The 26,712-nt window shown below is 38.6% G+C and overlaps 2 protein-coding genes across 4 annotated transcripts in view; one reads left to right on the top strand and one right to left on the bottom strand.

Moving 5' to 3' along the window:
* rbks (ribokinase) overlaps window positions 1-5,204 on the top strand; it is a 40,788-nt gene extending 35,584 nt beyond the window's left edge. For both annotated transcript variants that reach the window (XM_067614972.1, XM_067614971.1), the window contains exon 9: window positions 4,568-5,204. In XM_067614972.1, the coding sequence (XP_067471073.1) occupies window positions 4,568-4,741 (174 nt within the window). In that variant the 3' untranslated portion in view covers window positions 4,742-5,204. The remainder of the gene's footprint in view (window positions 1-4,567) is intronic.
* mrpl33 (mitochondrial ribosomal protein L33) lies at window positions 5,003-7,649 on the bottom strand. 2 transcript variants are annotated; one of them, XM_067614974.1, is made up of 4 exons: window positions 7,508-7,649; window positions 7,100-7,118; window positions 6,887-6,993; window positions 5,003-5,463 (listed from the first exon to the last, which is right to left on the bottom strand). In XM_067614974.1, the coding sequence occupies exons 1-4, from the start codon at window positions 7,527-7,529 to the stop codon at window positions 5,414-5,416; spliced, it is 198 nt and encodes a 65-aa protein (XP_067471075.1). In that variant the 5' UTR covers window positions 7,530-7,649; the 3' UTR covers window positions 5,003-5,413. The 2 variants fall into 2 exon arrangements, with proteins under 2 accessions (XP_067471075.1, XP_067471074.1); XM_067614973.1 differs by lacking the exon at window positions 7,508-7,649 and having other exon boundaries at window positions 7,100-7,167.
* Between the last annotated feature and the right edge of the window lie 19,063 nt (window positions 7,650-26,712).

Raw genomic sequence — 26,712 nt, 5'->3', positions numbered from 1 at the left:
CCCCGAGTTGGTCTTTGCTCTCCCTAGGGTGCCTTTCATTGACAAAGGCTGTAGGCTTCAGGAGTTAACTGCACATAGCTCCATCTGTTCTACCAATATGGGAGTCGAGATTGCAGGAGGCTTCTGGGTGAGAAACACAGTCACAGGTTCTGGAGGCTCCAAAGGTTCAGTGGGCGCCGCAAACTCTGCAACATGAAAGACATGCAGTGTGGAGCTCTATCTGAGATCTGCTTTTTCTATATGTGCTGTTTTTCTGTATATCTTTGGTGTTTAGCACTCATTGCTGTGGTGTCTCTGAGCTGCACTTTACAAAGATCACTTGTCAATCAAACCGTGTGGGTGCTGCTGTTGTCTTTGTCCTTGGATTTTCTGTTGATGGACTTGGACTGAGTTTCTGTATGCGCTCCTTTGTTTGTCTGTACAGCCATGGCGGGTATTGCCGCTTGTGTTAACTATTCAGTTTTTCCTCTATTTATTCCAAACACACCACTCATGCTGCTGTCAGAAGCGTTAAAAAAGGTCACATCCCTGTCAGTGAAAGCCTACCAAATACAAAAGTACTCAGAGCTGCAAATTGGAAAGCTTTCAACAGCTATATAGGTTTGCTTGTTATGTTAAATTGACCAGTTTACTCATTCGAATGTAATTTTATTTTAATCTGTTCTAAATTAGAAACTTATTATTTTGATTGATTAAAATTAACTGAGCCAGAAAAATAAAGGTTCCAGGAAGATGGTTGAAAGTACTTTCATTCACACAAAGCAAATACGTGCCATAGCTCACTTTTATTCCATTGTCACTCTAAAAACATCCAACTGCAGAGAACTTCAGAAATCATACTTTGTTAATTTGGTGAGCTTTTCACCAACACATCTGCCATCCTAATTTCTAACTTCAGTCTGAGTACCAGCAGAGAACAGGCAGAGGAACAGCACGAAGGTCAAGACGTAGCGGACGGAGCCAACCAGCACGAGCATCACAACTCATCCGCGGCAAGCGCTTGTGTCACTTGATTGACAGGCCTCCAGATCTAACCTTCACCAAACTGTGTCGAGGGCAGCGGCAGCGGGGCTGAAGGGGGGAGCGCTTGTCAGTCTCGTTGAGCTTCATTCAGTTGATCCAGTAGCGTCACATGCCAGTCTCAGAGAAGGAGACGTTGTTAATAAGACACACAAAGGTTGGATGGTGGCTCGTACAGTCACTTAAGTTGACTTGAAGTTTAGATGGGTAGAGTAACGTCTTGTGTTGGTAATTTTCAAGATTTCAAGATTTCTTTACAGTCATTTCTCAGTACTCGCATACATTGAATACATTGAAGTACTTATTTAGATGTGTATTGGCTTAGTAGAAAAAGATATCCATGGTCATATAAATGTGACTTTTTTTCTTGTATGTACCATTAGTCTTGTATTATTGGGCCATCCAGCCTTAGAAGTTCTCATTTTCTTTTTTTATCATAATACATGTATTTATTGATTTACCATTTATTGTACACTAAAACAATGCACATGGAGCATTTGGGGGTAACTCGGAGCATAAGAATTTTTAATTTAAGGGTACAGATTACTCATTTGTAATTAGAGATATTAGAAGTAAGTCATGTACACAAATAAGCTAACACGATGAAGACTCCATAGCCACACTAACAGCTCTGTGAGGCTGTACTAAGCAAAATGCTAACATCAGCATGCTAACATGATCACAATGACAATGCTAACACGTTGATGTTTACCAGGGTTACCATCTTAGTTTAGCCTGTTAGCATGCAAACAATTGCTAATTAGTACTAAATGCAAAGTACAGCCGAGGCTGATGGGAATGTCAAAGAAAGGCCACAAGGATTTGAATCTTATAAGCAACTGAATGAATACTAACTACTATTTAAGTTTTAAAACCACTGAATTTATAGCTTTGAAATATTTTACTTTGAAACCCACCCATCTGGATATAAATGGTCAGAATTCCCCTCTTTAAAATTTCCAGACGGTAATTTCACCTTCTTTTTGAAGGTTCAGACATATAGTTGACAGATTGTAACTTGGTAGGACAGAGAGCTGATCTAATGCATTCAGACTCTGTGGCTCATCTTGGTAGCCTGTTCAAGTGTGAAATTTGCATCATGAATATAGGCGTGACATTCACCAATCCCATTTGAGCAACTTAATTTTTTGACTTGACTTGAATTTTTTTGGGGTCCAAAAATTGACATTTGAATTAACTTTCTTGAATATTGGACATTTTCTATCTAAATTTGTGAACATTACACACTTAACTTCAAGTTTTTGAAATTACACAGCTGGAAATTAAAATCTAGAAATTTTAAAGAGGGGAATTCAGATCACATCTATTCACATAGATGAGTTTCAACATGAATATTTCAATGCTATAAATATTTTTTAAATGTAAATACTGTCTGTTTTTTAATCCTGGAAATATTTATATAATTGGCCCAGTTTAGCACAGACATATTTGCTATTGCCAAGTTTAGCCCTTAATACTAGTATTAGCTTTCAGAGACTTGTTTTGGCTGCACCCTGTTATAGTCTGACTAGACAAAGCTGGATTGGGTGGTAGATTACTTAAGTGTCAACAGGTGATTCAAAACATAAAGGGAAAAAGAATTGGTAAGTTGCAAAAAATCATTGATTGCCATGACTATAAAGACCAAAATGTTCTTATTTCTATCACCAAACATTGTTGCTAAATCTGGCCCCCTCACTGTACTTGGGCTCCTTTGGTCATCAATTCCTAAGCGTCAACCCCCAGTCAAGAGTGGTATCATCATTTCAACCACAACGTGTGAACTGGGAAACAGGCCAGAGCCAAACCGTTGGGACTGCATCACCAAAGCCTTATTTCCAAACCCTCACTGTATTGTAGCCCAGCCCAGCTACCAGACAGGAGACATAAACACACCATGGGTTTAAACATGGAAATCCACCAGGCCTGTGAAATGTTTTAGCTCTGATCTCACTTTTTCCAGCATCTCTCCAGTCCAGGAGTGACACCAGTAGCGTGCACTCCTAAGGTGGGGGGTGGAGTGCAATAATGCCCTTTTCAAAAGTCAAATCAAAGGCACTTTTTTTTCTTCATACATTGCTGTTATCGATTATCTGACTGGTCAAGACATGCTTTAATTATAATATTTTAGCCAAAAAGATATAAATAGGAGACACAAAACAATTTCTGCTTTTTGCACCCCGTCCCCCACATGCCCCGTCTTCTGTGGACCCTGTTTGGCCCTCTCTGTTTCTAGTACCGTGTCAATCACAGGGCATGGCCCCCCTCTGCCCAGCTTGGGTCAGGGTTAGGGTTTATGTTTTTTTCCCCATGTCACTGAATCATCCCCACTCAACTGACAACCTTCTCTCTCAGATTCTTAACTGGCAAAACCCAGACAAAAGGGTTACTTTGAGGTTGGCAGGGTGAGGGGGGTTAGGAGGGGGGCAACAGAGGTGCTCAGAAGGGAGAGTGCAATGAACTCTTTTGAGAGCCGAAGTGATGACTAATGGAGCGGGCTTGTGAGAACCAGCGTTGGGGGGCCATTTGTGGTTAAACATGAGCGTGTCGCCACATACCATTGTGCCTTTTCCCATCAGCGATCCCTCCCCCCCCCCCCCCCCCCTTCGGAGTCCCATCCTAGCCAACCCCCCTCCAGGGCGTAGACAGCACATTCCATCTCTATCAATAGATGAGGAGGGAAAAAGGATGATTTATCTGTTCATACAGATAGCCAAAACCAGAGCTGTTGGCAGTTCTGGTTGAAACCACTGATGGTTGATGAACAAAGCAGTCATGTGCTACTAAGCTATTAGGAAACCCCGGGTTTTTGGTATTCATTTGTTCATTAACTTTAATTCGGCAATTACACAGTACAATGTCAGGTATTTTTTTCAAGTCTGGCAGCCATTTGAACAGTTGATGCACCTAATTTACCATTTTTGATCTTTCCTTTTAGTTCTGTAAAAAATATTTGGCTTTTCTGAATATTAAAGGGTGTTGTGCAACAATCATACAATATCCCACCTCATTTAACATGTTTATTGTGATTATTAAATTATTACTTATTATGCTGATGAGGTACTGATGAAATCTATGAGAATATAATTGCTCATACAACAGATGTTTCCCTTAAAGAGCTGACTGAGACACTTTCACACACAGCCAAGAATTCAGTAACTCATTACAAACTAGTTGAGACTTCAGGCAGCAGAACAAGACCTGGAACAGCTGTCAAATGCCATAGCACCCCCTACTGCTGACAGCTCACTGATTTTAAAAATGAACCTCACTTTGTCTTTTCATGTCTACCAACAGCGTTCCTCTGCTCTTCAAATCACAATGAAACATTTAAAAAAAAAAAACACCTGGGCTTGTGTGTTTGACTATAGGTGTGTAGTGTCGCCTCCATATCATGAAGCTCCGGATCTCAGTACCTTTCATTTTATATTTTATGATCCTGCCTATAGAGAAGCATGGAGCAGGTCTGCTCTGTGCTACACAGTGGAGCTATTTGCACCACAGGTAAAATTTAATAAAGCATTGTTGCAATATTGTTTCTTCCCAGGGTGCCGGAGACAGCTTTATTGGAGCACTGGCATTTTACATGGCTCATTATCCCACAATGCCTCTGGAGGAGGTTGCCCGAAGAGCCAATCAAGTGGCAGTAGTGAGTGTGCAGGCCATCGGCACACAGACGTCTTATCCCTTCAAAAAGGACCTACCAGCCGAGCTGTTCTGAGAGCAGCAAGTCAGCAAACTGACACTAATAACTGGACATGATCTTGAATGTCTTATTGAACTGGGAACACAACTTTATTATTAAATGTGCTGCCTTCAGAAACTACTGAGGATTGTAAATCTAACAAATGTTTTGTTTTTTTATAAAGCAGACCATGACTTAAATTTGACTGTCAATATAACAGTTATATGTATAGTGCCTATATGACAACAAGCCTACTTCTAACACAGACAAGACAAGCATCTAAACACTTATACGACACATTATTGACTTAATTTATTTGATTTCCTCAAGTAGACAAGTAAGTGGTTTACGTACAGTTACCCAGTTCTAATAGAAAATGTACAACACTTGACTGAAGCATAATGAGTGATACTGTATAAAGCAGCACCATAATTATGTCATTCCATGACTACACAGACAAAAACAGCTGTGTTGGTCCCAATAAATAGCATCTCTTTGACACATGAGTGGTGGTTTCTTGTTTTGGGTGGTAATCAAGGTTTCCGTCATCAATGACCTGGTGCAGCGGGAGAGAGTAGAGGCCTTTTGACAATTCCGGGAGGAAATCCTCTGAAAACAAGTCAGCAGAACACCTTGTATAATCCACGACTATTAAATCGTCTGTTTAAACCTCACAGGTTTTTGTTGTCCATATATTTCTGTGCATTGTTAAATCGATTTGATCTTCCTCTTCTCAAAGAATAGGACGTGCTTGTTCACTGCAAAGACAGAAAGCAGATTTTTAATGCAAGTCACAGGGATTGAATGGAATAAAAAAAGAACTTTTTTATATACATAATACATAGATTACATACATACTGTTAAGGAGAATGGACAATAGGGACTTGAGCTTGTAGCTGAATGCTCCCAATGCTAATATCAAGGGGCAGGTTATACATTTCCCACTGGGCTCAATATATTAACATATGTGCACATAAAACCTGAAGAAACATGATACATCCCATTACAACTGGCCCATACCAGGTTCATGATGCATAGTAGTGACATGATACTCTTTGATTCATTCAAAATCATCTTGATTATATTCTCAGGTAATCATTTGGTCTAGAAAACAGTGAAAATGCCCGTCACAACATCCTGGAGCCCAAAGTGATGTCATCAAATGTCTTATTTCACCCAGCCAACAATTTGAAACCCCAAAATTTGAAATTTGAAGAAAAGCCACCAATTCTCATATTTGAGAACTTGGAACCAACAAATGTTTGCTTGAAAATTATTTTGATTATTCGATTATCAAAATAGTTGCAGGTTCATTTTCTGTCAATCAACTAATCGTTGCAGCCCGAGCTTGATTATCTAGTTAGGTAGTTTCCCCAACTATGCCACCAGTATAAAAGTGCACAACAGTTTAGACATAATAGGCCTTCTTCACAGAAAAAATTTTGTCATGACATAGTAGATCAAAGCACATACAGTATGTTACTAATAACATCATCAACGGTGGCTCTATTCTATTCAAGTGTGCCACAGCGTGACAGTGAGCCAGCATGCACAATACCAGGACCCTGAAACTAAACCAGAATCAGCATCTGATTTATTGCTGAGTAGGCCTGCACATACAAGGAATTTGTTTTGGAGTTGTAGTGCATAACAATTAAAAAAAATAGAAGGTAAGTATCTATACAAAGTAAGAAAAATACAACTACTACAAAAAACTGGTGGTATAAATATATAAATAACATTTTATAATAAAGAATGAATAAAAATATATTCTAAGTGAAGAGAGTTTTAAAAAAGGTGTCCAAGATATTGATTGGGAATGTGCAATGTTCACATTCGAAACAGTATATGTAATACAGCCATCAATATACCTATGCTTTTCCTACTTGTGACATGTCAAAATATTCCATAAAAAACCGTATGCTTTCAAATTTGCCTGAAAGGTGCGATTTTCTGTTGCTATTTAATTTCACAATTACTAGTGACAAATATGTCTTAGTCTACTGCTACTCTGCAGATTTAGACACAACGTCTTCTATTGCCATGCTGAAAGTACAGGTGGCAATTTGGAGTCAATTGTCATTTCTTGTTTTGTTTACAATACTGATTAATAAAAGGGCTTCTATGCGTATCTTCCATCTGCAGTGCACAGTTGGCCCTAACACTGCTAGTCAGTCTTACCAAATGGATCATGTTTGCGCAGCACCAGTTTGTCTCTGAGCCGGTTCCTCTTGGTGTTGAAGAAGTAACCTGTCCCAGCAGCGCTCATCATCTGCACCAGCACCGTCCTGCAGGAACAAGTCCAGATTATTATGACTGCAACCCTCTGCTACAACCCACCAATATTGAACTATTTCACGTTTCATTTTCATAAAATCAACAACTTTTACTTACTTGGACTTTGCCTTGGCCACTGGAACATGAAAGAGAACAGAACACATGTACATGAATCACGCAGAATAACACGATTAAAGTTTAGCAAGCGGATACTGTTCTAACTGTATTTTCAAGGGGAAGGCTAACAGTTAGCTGCTAGCTCGGGATAAACGATGAATCCATAACAGCAACTGTAGAAACTAACGTGACATTTGACAATGAAGGCGACAATGAAAAAAATACTGAGATACAACATAATGTACGTAGAAGCAACAAAGTACTGAGATAAAGCTGATTAAGTAGAAGCAAAATAATAGACAACGTAATTAGCAACTAGCTACCAAAGCTAACTGTTAAATGTACGTTTGAGAAACCGTTACTTATGCATGCACCTCACTCTTTGCATATTTACAGTGAACTACTTACAGTTAACGGTGGTAAGAAACATTTTGTAGACTTTAAGTCACTTCTTGAAGGCGGTATTACAGCATGAATGTGTTAGCTACGTTAGCTGCTGTAAGTCACATTGAGAAGTGAGCACATCCGGTGTTACACCGTATATGGTAACCCATCAGATCCTGTGACCTGCAGTGTTGGAAAAAGTATTTAGATCCTTTACTTAAGTAAAAGTATAAGTTACACAATGAAAAAAAAAATCCTGCATTTAAAATCCTACTTAAAGTACTAAAGTAAAAGTACTAATTGTGCAGGAAGTCAGGCTGTGCCCTAAATTTAACTGGTAATACTAATATACTGTTACTTAAGTAGGATTTTAAATGCAGGATTTTTACTTTTAATGAAGTGTTTTTACATTGTGGTATTGATACTTTTGCTTAAGTAAAGGATCTGAGTACTTCTTCCAACACTGCAGGTCACTGAATCTGATGAGTAACCAAATACGATGTAGCCTTAAAGGTAGCCTTAAAGCTTGAGTTCAGCTGAGTTTGTGTTGGAGACACATTTCTCTAATTTAACATTAACATTTTCAGTGCACAGGTATATTTAGCAACACGCAGAAATGTCCAAGTTGAAATTAAGTTATAGGTCATACACCCTGTGACTGAAAATGACCCTGTACGCCAAAAATCTACAGCGGATTCAATTTCAGTGTGATCTGTTTGACCTTCAGCATTGCTGCAAACAAAGCATTGTTGCTACAATCATGACTAAATTAAAAGTTTCTACAGAAGATTACAGGCAACATGATTGCACATGAAAAAGCTCTGGTAAGACATCAATAAGACATCTGATAATTGATCATTGTCTTACAAAAATCTTATACAAGACAAAAAATGCTGGAATATTTAAAAAAAAAAAAAAAAAAAAAAAAAAAAAACAACAACAACAACAACAACAACAAAGTGATAAGTGATTTACTGGCCAATCAGAAGAAGACAAAAAACAGAAAACTATGGATCCAAATACTATTTAACACATATGAACAGAGTACACCACACACACATGATCAGGCTGTAGAATAGGGACTAAAACAAGAGGCTGATGGGGAAATAATTGTAATGAAACAGAAAGCTAAAGTAAGAGCAAAGTAATACCCAGCAGGAAGATTTCTAGATATTGTAATGATTTGTGAGGAATTTCCAAATGCAGTAGAAAGGTCCGGTGTTAGGTGAGGACAGGCTGAGCTGGATGTCAGTGGTGGATGAAAGAGGTTAAAAAATAGAGCATGAGCATGTTATTATAGCTTCAGCTTGTCTATTAGGTGCTCTTTGTCTGGTTTCCAGTTTCCTGCCTGCTGCCCCCTTCCTAAAAAAATGTCACTTATACATACAATAAATTCAGATATTTTCATCTTGAGAGTAGTTGGGTTCCAGCTATGTGCAGGGAATTGCTTTTGTTAGTAAGGATAATCTTGATAATCTCTAGTGTTTTGAAATTGAGGTGAAATAGTCATGAAACTTTGGGAGTGCTGTGTCTCTTTCCCACAGTTTCAAGACATTGTTAATAAATGAATCAGGCCATGACTGGGCTTCTGCAAGCATTCTGGATGATAAACCTTTAATCGTACAGTATATTGGCAAAGTTAGTAGCCATTTTTTGTTGCCATGCTTCAGAAGAATGCAGAGTTTCAGTTTCAAAGTTGCTCTGTGTAAGGATTAATTTCATTAGGCATGATCCTGTGAAGTCTAGAGCCTCCTCTGTGTCTTAAAAGTGAACACTGCTGGACATCAAACAACACCATGCATAAGGCGTGGCTCTGGTACATTATCTATAAATACATTTCAAGAAACCACTGGTGTCATTTAAGTAGGAGGGTAGACTGGGGATGAACATGAAATCTTTACTTCCTGCATGTCTGAGAAGGTCTTGTGTATCTGCGCAAGACATAAAAAAGCAGACTTTAGGGGTCATATATTTCTTAGAGTAAAAATAAATTCACCAGTCCTTGGAGGGATAGATCGACATTTTAGGAAATATGCTTATTCGTGTTCTTGGAGAGAATTACATGAAAAAGTTGATACCACCCTCATATTTAGTCAGTCACAGTGACTTCCTGGGGTCTTGTCAATGTTGTGAGGTTGCCAGGCAACCAGCAGAGACTCGAGGAAGTCACATAACCCCCGTAAAACCACATCTTGTTTTTACACTGTTTTTGTCGTAGTAAAAAAATAAAATTGACCTTTGGATTTAATCAGGCTAACTCTTTCCCTTTGTTTCCAGTCTTTGTGCTAAGCTAAGCTAACCATCTCCTGGATGTAAATGTATTTCTCAAAATGTCAAACCATTCCTTTAAAAGCACCGTCAGTGGTCTGACTGAGGAGTTAAATCATCCTGTAGGGCATTTTTGCAGAGGAATATTAAATAAGTTGACAGGGCGTATCATATGCAGCAACATATCACTGTTTATCCATCACAATTGTCCTCTCAGAAAGCTCAGTGATTGGTTATTCACTTATCTATTTTTATCACTCCAAAATAGTGCATTATTTTCTACCATAAGGCTGTATATTTCAGCATAGCATCGCTGTAGATTTTTGGTGAATTTACTCATTTCTTAAAGGGGGTTGGAACAGGTGTGTGCAGTCCTTTAATCTGATTATCCCAAAAGAATCAGTGCAAGCCAATTGAGACACTGAAATAAGTGATTGGTGTGACAGGGGAAAATCTCAGGCCTTTGATGAGGAGGTGGATGTGAGCTTAAGTGAAGGATTTAACAGATAAATTCCCTCTTTTACAGACCTTACAAAAGACATTTAAATTCTGTCAGTTCAACATTCAGGTCCTTGTGAATGTTGAGGGGGTTTATGGTCTGGATTTTGCTCTTGTGTCTACATAAACCTCATCAGCGTCTGTTGGGCAAGGGGGCATTGAGGTCTTCCAGTACATGTTTCCTGTTCTTTTGCCAGACATTAGTGGTTGCCATGAGAGCAAATGAGCATCTTCCAAGAATTTTTTAACCGAGATGGGATTGTCAAATTCAGTTGTGGTGAATGTGGTTGTGTAGTACTTTTCCTTTTGATATACAACAGAAAGTAACAGAAAGGGTTTCTAAAGTGGCCTTCCAACCAAGAACACAAGCATTATTTTTTTCTAAAACCATCTCTCACATCATGTAACTTTTGTTAGAATTTCATTCAGTTGTCCTACAGTTAAGTTAATTTCATCTTAATTCATTTTGATCCAGTTCCATGAATAAATAAAATAATGAAAGTGGACTCATGGAAAAAGATCAGGATGTTCTTTATTGCTGGTCATCATGTCTCTAGCCTCGGGGAAACAACTCAGATTTCATGAATGGATTGTAAGGGAAAAGACAGAGGACACTTTGGAATGTCCCAAAACCTTATTCAAAGCCTTTTCTTCCTCCAAGGTCTTGGCATATGAATGTATGTGATACTAATAATGTCACCCTGGAAGTCCCCTTTAACTCCCCAGAAAGAAGTAACCTTATATTCTCATTTGTGGTCAGAGGGAAACACTGGAGTAAAGGAAGTTTACGTTTGAAAAGATTTTCATAACTGGGCATGCTCAGAGAATGTGCAACTATGTCATTGTTAATTACTGGTTTCGGTCTCATGACGTTTTACCTCTCAGGGCACAAAGTAGGCAGTCACGCATACTTTGATACTAAACCAACGACAAAAAGACCAGTTTGTCTGAATTCCTGGACAACAGTCTTACTAAAACTGTAAAATATATTTGGTGCCATGGACTGATGTAATATGAAATAAGACGGAAATGGGTACAGGAATGGTTATTAGCAACCCTTAGCTGCAAGTTCATACAATTTAACACTGTAGTGTTTGTATTTTGCCTTTACATGTGCTTTAAGTGTTATCCTTAATTTTAACTTGGGGTTTTCTAGATGTTGGTATTATGATAACAGATCAAAAAGTCCATATTTCTTGTATTAGCCTAAAATTTCAAGCAGCATTTAAGGTGTTTCGGTGACCAAATAAGCAAACAGTTCCTTGTTAACACATCTAGCACACATGGTGCAACATTAGTATTTATTTGGAGTCTTGTCTCTAGTCACCTGATGAATGTAAGTCCAATATTCACTCTGCTTTTTGGGTCTCCATAAACCCCTTACAGTTATATCTGGCTCTTTTAGCAGTTAAATACTCAACTATATTCACCAGCTAATCGCTAACTTTGCCTATCTGCCATCTGGTGTTGGGCAAGTACCATAGGCTACAGTGGATTTATCAGAGCCTTTTCCCTTAAAATAACTGCCTGCCACTGCTGTAAACAGGAGAGAAGTGAGAGTGGACCAGAACTGTAAAGTCGCTACAGGTGACACCTTTCACATTACACATTTGATACAGTGTTTACATAAAATATTGATTAGTGCAGCTTTAAATAAAGACTGAAGGTTAGCAAGGAGTAGGTACTGGTTGAAAATGCCCAATAGGTCATTTGGAATGCTTTAACATATTGACATTATATTGGTGTCATGTCTTCCATATCATTTGTTATAAGCTCAGAACTACTTGATTTTAGCAAGGTAGCCTTTTAATTATGTTTTGTTATATATCCATCTCTTTGAAATACATGTATATTCTTTCGACAGTATTAACATTTTAATGGCCACTTTAATTGGACTTCTGAATCCACTTTCACTGTTTGCCGTATGACTCTTTAGATGTTTTAATGAGGGATTCCTGGAAAGGGAGTCATGCCATTGCTATATGATAAGAGAATCATTATAAAAACAACAGTGGGTGGCATATTTCTGAAATCACTGAGGGCCCTTCAACAATCTCTCTGGTGTATTTTCTGGCATCCGGTGTACTTTGGACTATATGTCAACACTCAGGATGAACAATGCCTGAGAAGAATGTTGTTGTTTTCCTTCAAAGCTTATCTCCATTAAAAAAAAGAGGATCCAGTAGTCTATGTGACATTCAGGTCCCACTAGAGCAAAGATTAGATGAAAACAAAAAGTAACAAGTGAACATGTACTAATGAGCCTAAATGGAGCCGTATTGGTAAGCCCAGCGGGGGGAAGCCATGCATTAAAGCGGAAATGAACATGAATGTTATTGGACGGGCCGAGGAGCGCTGTAACCAGGCAGGGAGCAGCTGTCAGGATGTGTGTGGAGGAGCTTGCGTCACTGAGGGATAATTCTGAGAAGGAGGCTGAGACCACTAGCTCTAGCTTCAGCTCTCCTCTTCCTCCTCCTCCACCCCACCCACTCAGCACTCTCTACAGCCACTCCGGACGTTAGCTACTCTTTCCTTCTCCCACTTCATTGTACTTATACTCTTCACTCTATTTCACGTGCTCGTTCTTCTCATCCACAGCTTAATATTTCCCAGCTCCTGTATCACTTGCGCACTCATTTATATTTTAGACACTTGAGCTCAGGTTCGAATCAAAAGTGGCATATATGGTGAGTGAACAGGTGTTGGTTCAATGTCTTGTGAGTTTTGAGATTTATTATGAACAAAACAATGGAGTGGGCACAAATCTAATTTTAGTGGTAAATAATTTGCAAGACTTAAGAGTTCACAAGGGTAGATTTGGAAGTGCAGAACAAGTTTTTATTTAGATTTGAGCAAGCAGTGGGCTTTTTTTAAATTTACTATCATCATTTTGGAAGACTCCACCTTCAATGTAAGCTAGACAGCTCCCCAGTGCTGTCCATGTGCTTTTTTTATTCTCCTGTTTTTACACTTCGCATGCCAAGACCTCAAAATCTGCCAAAACAGCTGGAGGAAACAGGAGAGTAGATTTAATACTGAGCGCACACAGCAATAAGGTTTGTTTTGTCATTAATAAACTTCCATATTCCCTCACTCTTCTGCCACTTCACTGACTCACAGGCTTACTTCCTCAAACCCTTTCTACCAAGTGAGAAAGACCAATTGTCACTCTGACCTATTTACTGTTAACATACTCATTGATGTAGTTTTTAAATGAAATGTAGTCTAATTTAATTAACAACCAAAGCACAGGCTGATTAGGTGCATGTGTACTGTTGCTGATTGCTTCAGCTGGCTAATTATTACTAATTTTTGAGCAGCATGTGCACAGTTCCACCACAAACATACCTGCGCAAACACACACACAAAGATACAGACCACCTCCACCAAACAAACCACAACTCGCATATTATTAGCTGTCACAACAACGGTTTGCTGTTCTTTTGACCTACCAACCTGATCGCAGTAGGTGACATGATGACTCACACGCACACACAGAGTCAGAGGCACCAAACACCACAACTCCCTACTTGCGTCAGCACAATGCCCTATTAACTATTATATAAAGGAGAGGAATAAATAACAAAAGGTGATTTCACAAAGTGTTTTTATCACTTCACCTCACCACATCTGAATTGTTATTATCTATAGCAAATGGTCTGTAGTTTGTACCTTTTCAGAGTATGTGACAGGGTGCAGGGAAGGTATGACCTTTAAAGCAAAGGAGGATTACAGTGCCTACAGTTTAACGTCAGAGGAATTATCATCTATCATAAAAGAGGGTACAGTAGTGTTCAGTTTTGATCATTAGTGTATATACTGTAGGTGCATCTGGAGTTGGGAGGGACATCATGGCAACATTTTTAATGATTATATTACTTGAAACTAACAAAATGGAACATTTGGAGAATATCTAAAGAAGATGTTTTTTAAAAAAGGCCTAAACCTGACCTTATTGCTGCAATCTTCATTATATCCCAAAATATGAAAGCACTTGACAAAACAAACATACTGATTATGTTGGTTATTAGTGGGTCTAAACATGTAAAATTTGTTCTGGAAGCGGTGCTGGAGAAAAGGTCAGGGGTTCATTCTTTGGAGAGCAAAAATATGCTCATTAAATTCCTTCTTGGGAATCTGCTTATTAGATTATGAGTCATCTTGGAAATGTTCACAGTCATGCTGGAGGAAAGGCCAGAGGTCAACAAAAACATTACAATTCATCCTCTGGTGACAATGAATATCCACAACAAATTGTATCCAGATGAAAAAATAAGTTGATACAATACTTTGTCAAGTGTCGGTCAAGGGGAAATGTTGATGTAAGAGAGATGCCAAATAAAATGTGGTCTTTGATCAATTTCACATATCAAGAGGCTAGTTCAAAACACTATATTGGTGACAGCATCACTGATAGAAGCACATACACAACAATCATAAAAGGAAATGGCCCACTGCTGCCTAGAAATGGCGCAAATACACAAAAAAGAATGTCTATAGCCATGTTAACAGCTCTGTGAGACTGTTATTAGGCACAGTGGTGCTTTAAGTTAAATGCTAATGTCAGAATGATAACATACTCACAATGACAATGCTAACATGCTGATGCTAAGAAGGAATAGTCTTTACCATGTTGACCATCTTAGCTTAATGTGTTAGCATGCCAACATTTGCAAAGTAGCACTAAACATAAAGTACAGCTGAGGCTGATGGGAATGGCATTAGTTTGGCAGATATTTGGTCATAAACCAAACTATTGGACAAATTTAAATTTTGACATGGTGGTGGCACCACATAAAAAGTTCAGCAAAGTTATTACAATTCAGCTTGAGGGGAATGTGAATGTGTGTGCCAAATTTCATGGCAATCCATCAAATAATTGTAGAGATATTTAACTAAAAAACAATAATGTCATGACATCCTGACATTTCCATCCCTAGAGCCATCCCACTTCCAGTTCCCATCATCAGTGAAGATTACATCCTATTATTTGTCAGCAGCAGGAATCCTGTCTGTCAGCATATCTATGATGGTTAGTACCGCGGACAGTTCCTTCATGCCTGGTGGTCCCAGGATCAGCACCTCGGACAGCGGTTGTGACACACCTTGGTGTTTGGAGTGTTGTTGTTGTTGTTGATTTAAGTGTTCAGCTCAACATATTTATAGTGACTCAGAAGCCTCCAGACATATAAAGTCACATTAACCTGAATCCCTACTGGAAAATGAAATCACAAGGGAAAAGGTTAAATAAGTGCTGATCTGGCTGGGGAAAACATCTACTGCGGGGTGGGCTTCCTAGATATGTACTGTGGTATTGGGAACAACGGATATTCACAAAAAGTTCCATAATAATCTACAGAAGCCAATAATTTTTTAGATACCTTGTCACTGATGATAGAGTCAGTCAAGAGGAACAGTAGCACTATGGAGTTTCAAAGGATCATCACAGTTGTAATCTGGACAGTAGATTTTATGACATTTTGCTCTGGACTAAACTGCAACTTTAGTTGGTTTAAAGGAATAGTTTGACATTTTGGGAATTACATTCACAGTATTTGCTTTCTTGCCAAGAAGTAGATCAGAAGATTGATACCACTTGCATATCTGTCTGTTAAATACAGTATAAGGCTACAGCCAGCAGCTGGTTGGATTAGCTTAGCATAAAGACTGGAAACAGGGAGAAACAGCTGGCCTTTGTGTTGAGGGGGAAAAGCCATTAAATGTAATTGGTCATTCAAGATCTTAATCAATTAACTCAGCATCCCGCTAAGTAATGCTGAAATCAAGCAAAGCTGTGTGTCTAAACCACTGGAGATTGTAGGTGGCTGATTTTGTAGACTTTTAGAACATTTCATTATGCTTTTACACCCACCTCTTTACATCATTGCAGTGCTGCACCAAAAGACGTTCTCACTTACCAACAAAACCACCCTAGGTACCGTCAGCGTGTCCTCACATTCAGTCTCTAATTCATTATCAGTGAGGCTGTTCCAGAAAATGCTGCTTGATCACATCACACACTGCTCTCTCTCTCTCCAGAGCTTTTGAAGCAACTTGTATATGTCTGTATATCTTAATTCAGCTGTCCAAAATCATTGGGGAAAACGTGGGAATTCTCTCCCAGGGTGGATTTTTGCTTTCAGTGTTGACCCAGATTTAACTGTTCATGTTCAGTTTGCAATGAGAAGATCTAATCTCTTGTTTACATGGTGCCACAAATCTCATTTTTGTTTTGTTCTTGTGTAAATCCAGTAAACAGCATTTGCATTTGAACGTGCTGTATTATCAGTATTCTCTTTCCTATTTATAAAATATGTTTTTATAATCATCATTTGCCACCAGGATCTTATGCAATACTCATTAAAAGTCATAGGTAGGTGCCGGTACAGGAAAAAACAGTAATAGCAGAATGGTCTGAATTGTTTTTCCACTTGCGTAAATGGGAATGATTGTGTCAGATATGATGTCATGTACTGATGTGCATCAGGTCGCTATGGTTACACCAGTCTTGTGATAGTGAAACCCTCAGATTGGATTTCCACATAGGCAACAGGTCTGTGATGTTGAGCTTATGGTCTGAAAAGTTGGGTCCAGTCAATAAAAGAATACTAAAAAATAGAAATAAAAAAATAAACTTTCTGATCCTCCATTCAAATCATGATGTGTATGAAATGTATGAAATAAACCACACACTGATGCGTCATCAGTGTTTTTCCAAAAAAGGATAAAACTCTTATAAAGCACAGTGTCTATCGTTTCTGAGTCATGCATGAACCTTTCAACCTTTCCCAAAGTGTGGGACAAAATGTCCTTTTCACACCAAAAGTGTCAGTTCCTGCTCCTCTATATTCAGCGCAGGCCTATATTTAGGTTTGCTTGATGAGTCTACAATAGCCTGCTACTTTACATAGTCGTCCTGATGACCACAGCGTTGTTAGGAGTAATGTTATAAAACAGGCAGCCAGTGTGTCCTCCTCCCATCTGTTCTCTCTCCTCTGTCTCTGTTTCTCTGTGTTCCATGACGCAAAGCCTGAGTGGGAGTGGACAAACCTTCTGCTCCCTGAGAGGACTGAGTGGGCCGCCGCCATCCGCTGTGCGCGCGCCAGAGATGGAGCCAGAGATGGAGGTATACTGAGAAGAGAGGAGAGAGGGAGGATGGGTTGGATGTGGCATAGGGGAGACATTTGAATAAAAACTAGAGTGTCATGTCCAGCAGACAAGGAGAAACATTAGCGTTAGCTGCTATGCTCCATTATGTTCTAACTTTGTTTGCTGTTTGGTGCTGGGCAGTTAGTGATCAGTCGGTTTATACAAGCTTTTTCACTGAAAACAGCTGCCTGCTGCTGCTGGAGACCACACTTATGAGAGCAGTGACGTAAAACCAAAACAGTGAGATGAAAGATGCTAAAACGCTCCACAGAACTGAGGGGAAGTGCAGAGTTGTGTGATTATTCTCTTAGGCTTTGTCACTATGACTGACACTTTTCACATCACATATACAGCAAAACTATTGATTAGCGCAAGTAATTACATGAATTAAGCAATTAATTAACTAGCCTTTTTTGTCTTCTATGGGTGGCCATGACAAATTGCATCAACACTGATAGAACTGATCTCCTCCTACATATTGGAACTACAGCACCTCACTCCCACTTCTACAGCTGCCTGTTCTTGACCTCAGTAAGCTAGTTAATTAGAACCGAAACACAAATTGTGTGGTGAAGAGCTATATATTGTAAAACACCGCTAATAAAACTACTCTGTCATATACTTTTTTTGAACTTCAGAAAGAGTCTTGTGACAGCAGTCATAAACACCAGTGGATGTTCTCAAACACTGTACAGGGGTGTAAAATTAGTTTTGAAAAGTCATAGAGATAAATGTAGACTATATACTATTTTAAGTTAAGTTTTGTCACAAAATCATATTGTTCTACATGCTTTCAGGCGTGCTAATTTAAATGTTTCCAGTAAAACAATATAAAGTCATGAATCAAGGGTCCTCATAGTGACATCTGTCTATTTTCTGTTCCCATCCCTTCCTCCTGCCTTCTGCTGCTTATCTTTAGAAACTCGATCCGCCTCATGAAGCATCGGTGACTATTTTACAATTTGGCTAAATCCAGCTCTGAGGTAACAAGTGACACCTTCTGTTTCCATGCTTCCGGTCGCTAGGCAACCTCAGCAATTATGCCACTGCCAAGAGAGGGAAGGGAGGAAGTAGCACCCGGAGGCCCCCTGCCTCCGATCATCTTGGCCACGGCCGGTCAGGCTTCATCCTTCATCTAAGTGCAGTGCTTCCATACCAAGCCAGTGACGAGGTCTGCCACAGCATGCCGTATTTCCTACTGCTCTCATTAAATCAGCTCTCTTTCCTGTGCTGTAGAGATACAGCTTGTCTGTAAGGACGCATATGATGAAGTCACTGATTGCACCAAAACACTCTGCTGCCCTCTGTTGTTCTCTACAGCTGAATATCTGAATGATTGAATTGAAAACTTTAAAAATGACTCAAATTGAAAACTTACAGTTAACAAAAACCATTAATGGGACCAGAATGAAATAGGTTAATTAAATTTCAGCAATATAAGAAAGAAAAAATGACAATTAAGTACAACCAAGTAAAAACAAAAGCAAAATCAGGACAAGCTCTTTGATAAAAGTATTTTTAAAGAAAGGATTAAAAAGATGACACTGACTCAGCCAGCCTTAGACAACAGGCTTCTGTCTGACAGTCTCATACGTACAGGCTTGTATGGGACTGAGAGGTCAGAAACACAGTATATCAAGGTCACGAAGAGTCTTAAGGGTAATCAATAAGATCTTAAAATCAATTCTAAAACATAATGGAAGACAGTTTTATAGTGCTCAGGCGTTTTAGTTCTGGTGTAAGCCCTGGCAGCTGAGGTCTGGAGGAGTCAGTAAATTATTAATATATCTTAATAATAGATATTATCAAGAATTAGGAATCTATTACATGAAATACAATGGATTAAAAAAAAAACTATACCATCCAGTAAAATAATTTGTCCAAAACCTTACATTCTTACATACAATCACTCAGCTTCTTTCTGTGGTTGATGTGATTCTACATTACACAAATATGTCTCTTTTTTGACATATCTGAACAGGTTTTGATATTTGAAATGAATGATTTTCTAGGTTATTGGTTTTGTCTATGCCCTTCTTGCCAATTTTAAGTGGGTGGCATTCAGAAAGTTCTCTACTGCCTCAAATAAATTATTTTTTGAGACAATGGGGTTTTTTTTTTGCTCAAAATATAATCATATAACATCTTATCCAACTCCTTGGTAACAATTGTTGGGACACTGATTGACAATTAAACATAGACTGATCTAGAGATTCTTTCTGTTTTTGATAACAGAACCCTATCATAGAAATATCTCTCATTAACCACAAATTCATTTTCTTTCTTGTTATAGGGTCAAAATTTAACTTACATCATTGTTTCACATTCTTACAAATAACAGTTATTAGGTATGTCACCTTTTCTTTGATTGGGATCCCATAACAATCTGATAGATTACAATTTTAATTGGAAAAGACAGATTTATCCAAATTCATTATTAAACCCGAAACGCTAGTAAACAATTTCTACAAGCCACTGTTTTTAAAACCTGATTTTGGTCTTTTGGAACAATTGCAGTATCATGTGCTAATTGACATAGTTTGAAATCCTTTCCCACTGCATTTATTCATGTGAAGGGTGATTTTTGCACAGTTTAGTTCAGTCTCACCACTTCCATCAACCTTACTTCTAGCTGTTTTCCACAAAAAAAAAAAACAACCTCACTCCATTATGCAGCTAAAGAGTGAGACATGTTTCACAGGAGTTGATGAAGACCAAAAACAGCTTCAAGAAGAATGAACTTACATTTAATTGTTTTTTCCTCCAAAATATACAAAAGAGCATGAAAACAATTTTACATTACAAAAAATAGTCCAATTTGTGGTCATTCTAATGTGTTCTTTTGCTGAATTTATCATAGAGAAAATAATTTGTTCCAATAAAGAAACTGTATCCCACGGTATAATTTTGTATCCAGTGACAAACCTTTGTGAAAAAAAAACAAGGCTTCTACCAGCAATAAGAAATCAAGTGCACTCTCTCAGGTCATCATGACCTGTTGGTGGTTACACACACACACACACACACACACACACACACACACACACACACACGCACACACACACACACACACACACACACACTGATCCACTGTGTTGACGTAGTCAGACAGCAATTGCACATTAATTTGACTTTTGAAACTGACTACAGAACATAAATCAAGGTTGTGTTCCCAGAGAGAGATGCTGTATTTTCCATTCAGAGATTCACCACACTTTGTTCCACAGGAATGAACATGACTGTAATAATACTCAAACAGAAATATGCTTCAGAGGAAAATTGTGCTTTTAAAGGCCAGCATGGTGTGGCTAACATCTTATATTGCACTTGTATATTTAAACTCCCACCCCTGGAGAGATTTGTCTAGCAAGGTGTCACTGTAAGTAAACATTAACTTCTTTGAAGTGACTGAAAGGATTTTACATTAAAATTCTTCAGATTGCTGTGGTTTTGTTGTGCAAAAACTGGGAAGAGATGTTGTTTCTAAGTGATATCATGTGTTATAGATCAAAACAGACCAGGGCAGAAGACAGACTTATGGTCAAAACAACTATCTTTAGCAATGGTGGCTGTATCAGCTGTTTAACCTGCAACTTAGATCATTTCTCTTTTTTTCTCCAGAGTCATCAGAAAATTCCAGTCAGTCAGTGTTTAACCATCATTACATCATGTGAAACCATGCACTTTTGTCATCCATCTAACCCTTGGTGTTACAGCATGAAGGGATATTTTACTCAGAAAAAGCAAGAGTCATCTTTTTTTATCAACATCTGTTCGGTCAACACACGTGGTGCTGTTTCTCAACATGTGATATACCTACAGTATGACAACACATGTTCTTATCATATGTAGGGAAGTAAAGTTTAAAGTATCACATTGTTTATTGTTCTAAAAATATTTGTTAAAGGAATAGTTTGGGTTTGGGAAATATGTTTAGGCATATTCGCTTTCTTGCTGAGAGTTTGACAAGAAGGTCAATGACATGAGGGTGGCCTCTCATCATCTCTCGTCCAGAGGGAATAGCTTAGTTTATCCTAAAGACTGGAAATAGCCTACTTCTGTCCAGAGTTCAAAAATACCTCTGTCTCATCTTGTTTGTTTATTCCACACACAAACAGAAATGTAAAAATTACAAGTTAGGATTTTAAGGGAAAGTTTAAGAGAGCAAAATTATTCTTTGGCAGACTTGAACTCTAACTCAAATAAACATACTTGTTGAAAATGTTGAATTATTCCTCTAAAATGCAACAATTTTAATAGTCTTTTGTCAGTGGTATGCTATACACTGTACAGAAACCCCTGAACAGCTTACAGGACAGTATGATGACATACATATACTGAAGGAAAGGTCAAGCACGTATTAACTTTTTAACGGTAAGTTACACAACACACTTGTTCCTTGAAATGTCTCTTCTCTGTTTTTCAAATATCTCGAGGGCATTTGTATGTATTTCCCAACTCAGTTTACTTTACAGTAACTGTGTGGCACAGCTTATACAGAACACATGATGTTGTGCTGCTGTCCACTAAGATTTTCCAAATTGTCCCTTCAATATTAAGGGCATTTGAAATCTTATCAGTGGCAATACTCAAAAAATAGTTGGACAGTTGAAGTCAAATGTAAGCCTTATGTCAAAGGATGTTCAGACATATGTGTGCAAAATAAATGTAAATACAGCCAGAACATTACTCAAGATTCAAGGTTCAAGATTCAAGATTTAGTTTATTGTCATTTTCTTATGTTGTATTTGCATACACAAAAATACGAAATCCTGTTCCTACCAGCCCGCAGCAGTGCAACAACAGAAAGGATGTAGATAGACTGTATATCTAAAAATTCCCTTTAAAAAAACAAGAAAAACACATAAATCCCAACGGAAGACAAAAACAAAAAAAGAACGAGCAGTTAGGAGCACAGTGCATTAACGTGCATTTAGAGAGAAAAGTACATGTCTCAGTGCGATGTACACAGCTCTTGCATGTCAAGGAGTGACCAGCACTGTTGTGGGAGTTATATAATCCATTTCCCTGTCCAGAGAATGAACATTAGCCAGAATGATTGTTGGAACTGCCAGTTTGTATGGGTTAGCAGTTAGCCTAGCTTGCACTCCTTCGTGCTTGCCCCGCTTTCAGTCCTTTCCGGTGCAGCTCCGGACAAGGCTGTGGTCTCCTTTGGGCCCACTGGGCATAGCAGACCAAGCATGCTCAGTTGATTTAGCTCCTAGCCTGTATTTCTCGGAGCAAAAGTCTTTGTTACAAATGTTCAAAAGAAACTGATGATTATAGACATATTTCCCTTGCACTCCACACGATGACACAGACGTAGACATACACATGGACAAACACAGTGCATAGTCAGAACTAGGAGAGGCCGTCGCAAATGTCAGTTGCGCCCCCATCACACCAGTTCATGGAAACAGATAGAGAAGATACCCCATTAACCGTTAGCTTAACTCCAACAAAACTGAACTAAAATGGAAACAAAGTGAGTCTGCAGCCATGGCAGTTGCAGTGCCTTGAGCTAAATGCTAATGTCAGCATGCTAACATGCTCACAATGACAATGCTAACATGCTGCTCTTTAGCAGGTATAATGTTCTTTGTGTAGCATGTTCGTATGCTAACATTTGCTAATTAACACTAAACATAAAAACATCTCAGGCAGAAGGGAACATCGTTAGTTTTGCAGTTATTTGTTCATTAATTAAAAAATCATCCTGTGAGGACAAGTAACATCTGTACAAAAGTTAATGGCAACCCATCAACAATGTTGAGATATTTCAGTCAGGACAAAAGGACCAGTGTGGAGGACCGCTAGTTCACCAGGACACCATTGCCATCCTTAGAGCCACACATCTAGCATGGCTAAAAATAGGTTTGGGTCAAACTTTGTATTTATTTGATAAAAATGTGTAGTTATGCTACAAGAAATACATTTACAAATACACATTGTTTGTTAGATAGAATAAAAAAGTCACTGGTTTACATATGATATTATGGTGCTGCCACCATGACAAAAAAAATATTTGCTCAGTTTCTCAATGTAACAAGAAAATATCACATGATAACAAAAAGATTTTCTCATTATAATGAGACAGTGTACTCATTATAACAAGACAATGTTTCTCATTAAAACAAGGGAAACAACTCCTTAAAATGAGATGCATTTTCTCGATATAATGACAAAAAATATCAGTTATAACAAGAAAGGTTTTTATTTTTTATTTGAATAGGGACAAATATATAGCAAGAACTTGTGCCACATACCACAGCATTTTGTAGCCTATGCTAGTTTGCAATGCCCGTCCCTAGATGGGCTGTTTTAAAAAACATAAAATTCAACAGTTAAATACATATGAAACTGCACAAGACTCAACGATACACATACATTTAACCACAAATCAAAAAACTCAACAATACATACAGCATGCAAACATTATGATATGCAACTCAACAAGGAAGTACATACAAAGCAGCACAAAAACACAACTCACAAACTAACCATAAAAGGTTCGCAAAATAACCACCAGATCATTCATGACTACACAATTGATCCCTCTTCAAAAGCTGTTTTCAGTTTGAGTTTAAAATGTTCCCAGTCATGATTCATTTTGAGTTTGAATAGACTGTATCTGTATCTAATAAAACCGGCAGTGTTGCTGCTGCTTAAATGGATTTGTGTGAACATTTGAATGAATTGAATTGCAATTTTAAACCATTGATTCCTTCATGCAGTTTGGGGGAAGAAATTATCCTCTGTCTAAATTCATTCTTCGTAGAAGGGTGTATTGCCACGGGGCCAAGTGCACTGTTGTGTAAACCAGACCTGTGAAGCAATGGGAGAGTGAGACAAGTATTGCGTAAGTAAGCTCTGCTTAGTGGGTATTTTTTTCAATCATTGAACAGAAAATAGCAGCCCGGGAGACTAAAAGTAGCCTCTCCACCACAGATGGCCCCCACGCTTTCCGCCAGTGGGTCAGTGGGTGAGGGAAGAGTGGAGGGGAATGGAGGCGAGAGGAGAGGCTATGGCCGTATGCCGCCATCCAGGGGAGAGTGTGGGCGACGCGGGCAGCAGGAAAGAAAAAGACAAGGACTTCCAAGGCCAAGTGGGCCGACGTTTGCAGTATACACTGCTAAAAATGGACATGATGACGCTCAGAGGTCAGCCGGTTGATTTGTCATCAGCTATTTCAGCAATGTTAAACAACTGACGAGGGAGAGGGAAAATGTTGACATCACCGGTGCATGCTCACATCACTTGCCCCCACATTCTTCCGATTGTGCAATCATCAGGGCGGAGAAATCAAACATTGTTTCCCGGATTTAAGATTGTGCCATATTTGGTAAGCAGGACAATGCCGGGTCAAAGCAGCTGATGACTGGGTTCATAGCATCAAGCAACCTTTAGGTGGTCTCTCCCTACATCACCCAAGATCTTCTCTTCTCTTCTCTTCTCTTCTCTCCTCTTCGTTGCTCTGGTCCTCTATGCACTTCTCTTCCCTTCTCTTGTCTTAGCCTCTCTTGTCCTCTCTTCTCTTTCAAGAATTGTTTTCATGTCCTGTGAGTGTGGATCTGTTCCTCTGAATCTTGGTTTCCATTCAAACCTCAGACAATGTAAACTTGCAATGATGAATGACTCTAATGAACCAATGACGAACTTTGCGATAAACCATTTACCGCAACATCTCCTACTCGCCGTAGCTTAGATGTACGGTAAATGACTAATCTTCAAATGAGGAAGTAACATTTTCTGATTAAACAAGCTGAGGAAATGATTGTACCACTGTACAATGCAACATTAGAGTACGTGAATGATGTGCTTTTTGTCACAGAGGCATGAACAAACACCTCTCACAACCCTACTCCCTGCAAACACTTCAAATGTGAACATGTAGACCCTTCTCAACCTACACTACTCATGATCCCTGCAGTATCAGTCAGCTGCCAGCAGAGAGCAAACAAGACTACGGCTTACACTGTAGATGGGTTTGCTGTGGCTCATACGTTCACATCATACACTCAATATGTATGTTATTGGAAACTTAACATACATTGTTCCATAGGGAAATAGTACTGAATAATAACTGGATAAGAGTGCACTCCCTTAAATTTACAGGCACATTCACGATGAGTTACACCCTCAATAAAGGAACTCCTCCAACATACCACTGCATTTCTATTTGTAGTGGTGTGTTGGAGGTGGGTGTGCTGTTTTGAACATTGTTTAATTTGATTCAAAAGATATCCATTCATCCATTCATTTTATTATCTTCTTACATGGAAAAAAATGATTTACCCTTTTTCAAATTATTGAGTACTTCTAGAAGAATAAATCATAATGCTTAACAGTTTTTAATTCAAGTAAGGTCAGAGGTCATATTAGTAATAGAAACCAACACCACCCACACAGTGCTCAAAGGATTTGTGACTAATCATGCAATCTAGGATTTTTTCTTTGCTGTAATCCAGTTATTCCTTGCTTCTAAAGGAATACAGATGCTGCCCTCGTGTGGCCAGAAATGTCAAGACACAAACCCAGAAAATGAGTCAAACAGCCTATAAGTCTTCTTAACAATTTCACAAGCACAGTGCATGATCCTAATTATAATGTAGCTTTTGTTTTGTCGTGATTTTAAACAGTTTATATTCATTAAGGGAAAGAAAAACTCATGCAGACCTTGTTGGCTATATTGAGCGGTAAATTGGATTTGCATTGAGCTTGACCTGGAGCCAAGCCACAGGTTCCTTGGAAAGTTTACCAGGTCATTGACCGGAGGTGTTAAGTGAGAAAGCCTCTCACACACAAATAAGTGAGCCAGGAGCATTTAAAGGCATAGCAAGCTGTTTGTGTGTTCACTACTATACAGGAGAGTCGGCAGCAGTAAGATGCAGTGGAAAAGCTGGGCGAAGGAATGTAAATGAATTTATCATCAACATATCCGTCAACAGGAAATACAATGTGCAGTGCAGTCATTGAAGTAAGGAATGTAAACAATGCCACTGAATAACCGGCACTGCTATGCAAAACCATTATGTTGGAATATGTTGAGCAAGAAATTGTGTTGAGCCACTAAACTGGAGTCAGATTCCTTGTATGTGTAAACATACTTGGCCAATAAATTTGATTCTGATTCTGATTAATACAGAATATGTTTTTTTAATAAATATATTTCTCCCAAAAATTAAAATCAAGACACTATCTGCAGCTATGGTGCAGGACATGCATGCAACATATGCACACATGCATCCACGTCTCAGAGTAGACAGTGGTTCCAAAGAATGACATCACTGAAACTGGATGCCTCACTTACACCA

The sequence above is a fragment of the Thunnus thynnus genome, chromosome 16, assembly GCF_963924715.1.
Source record: "Thunnus thynnus chromosome 16, fThuThy2.1, whole genome shotgun sequence".
NCBI lineage: Eukaryota > Metazoa > Chordata > Actinopteri > Scombriformes > Scombridae > Thunnus > Thunnus thynnus.
The sequence above is the reverse complement of the archived record's forward strand: the minus strand, read 5'-3'. Positions and strand labels throughout refer to the sequence as shown.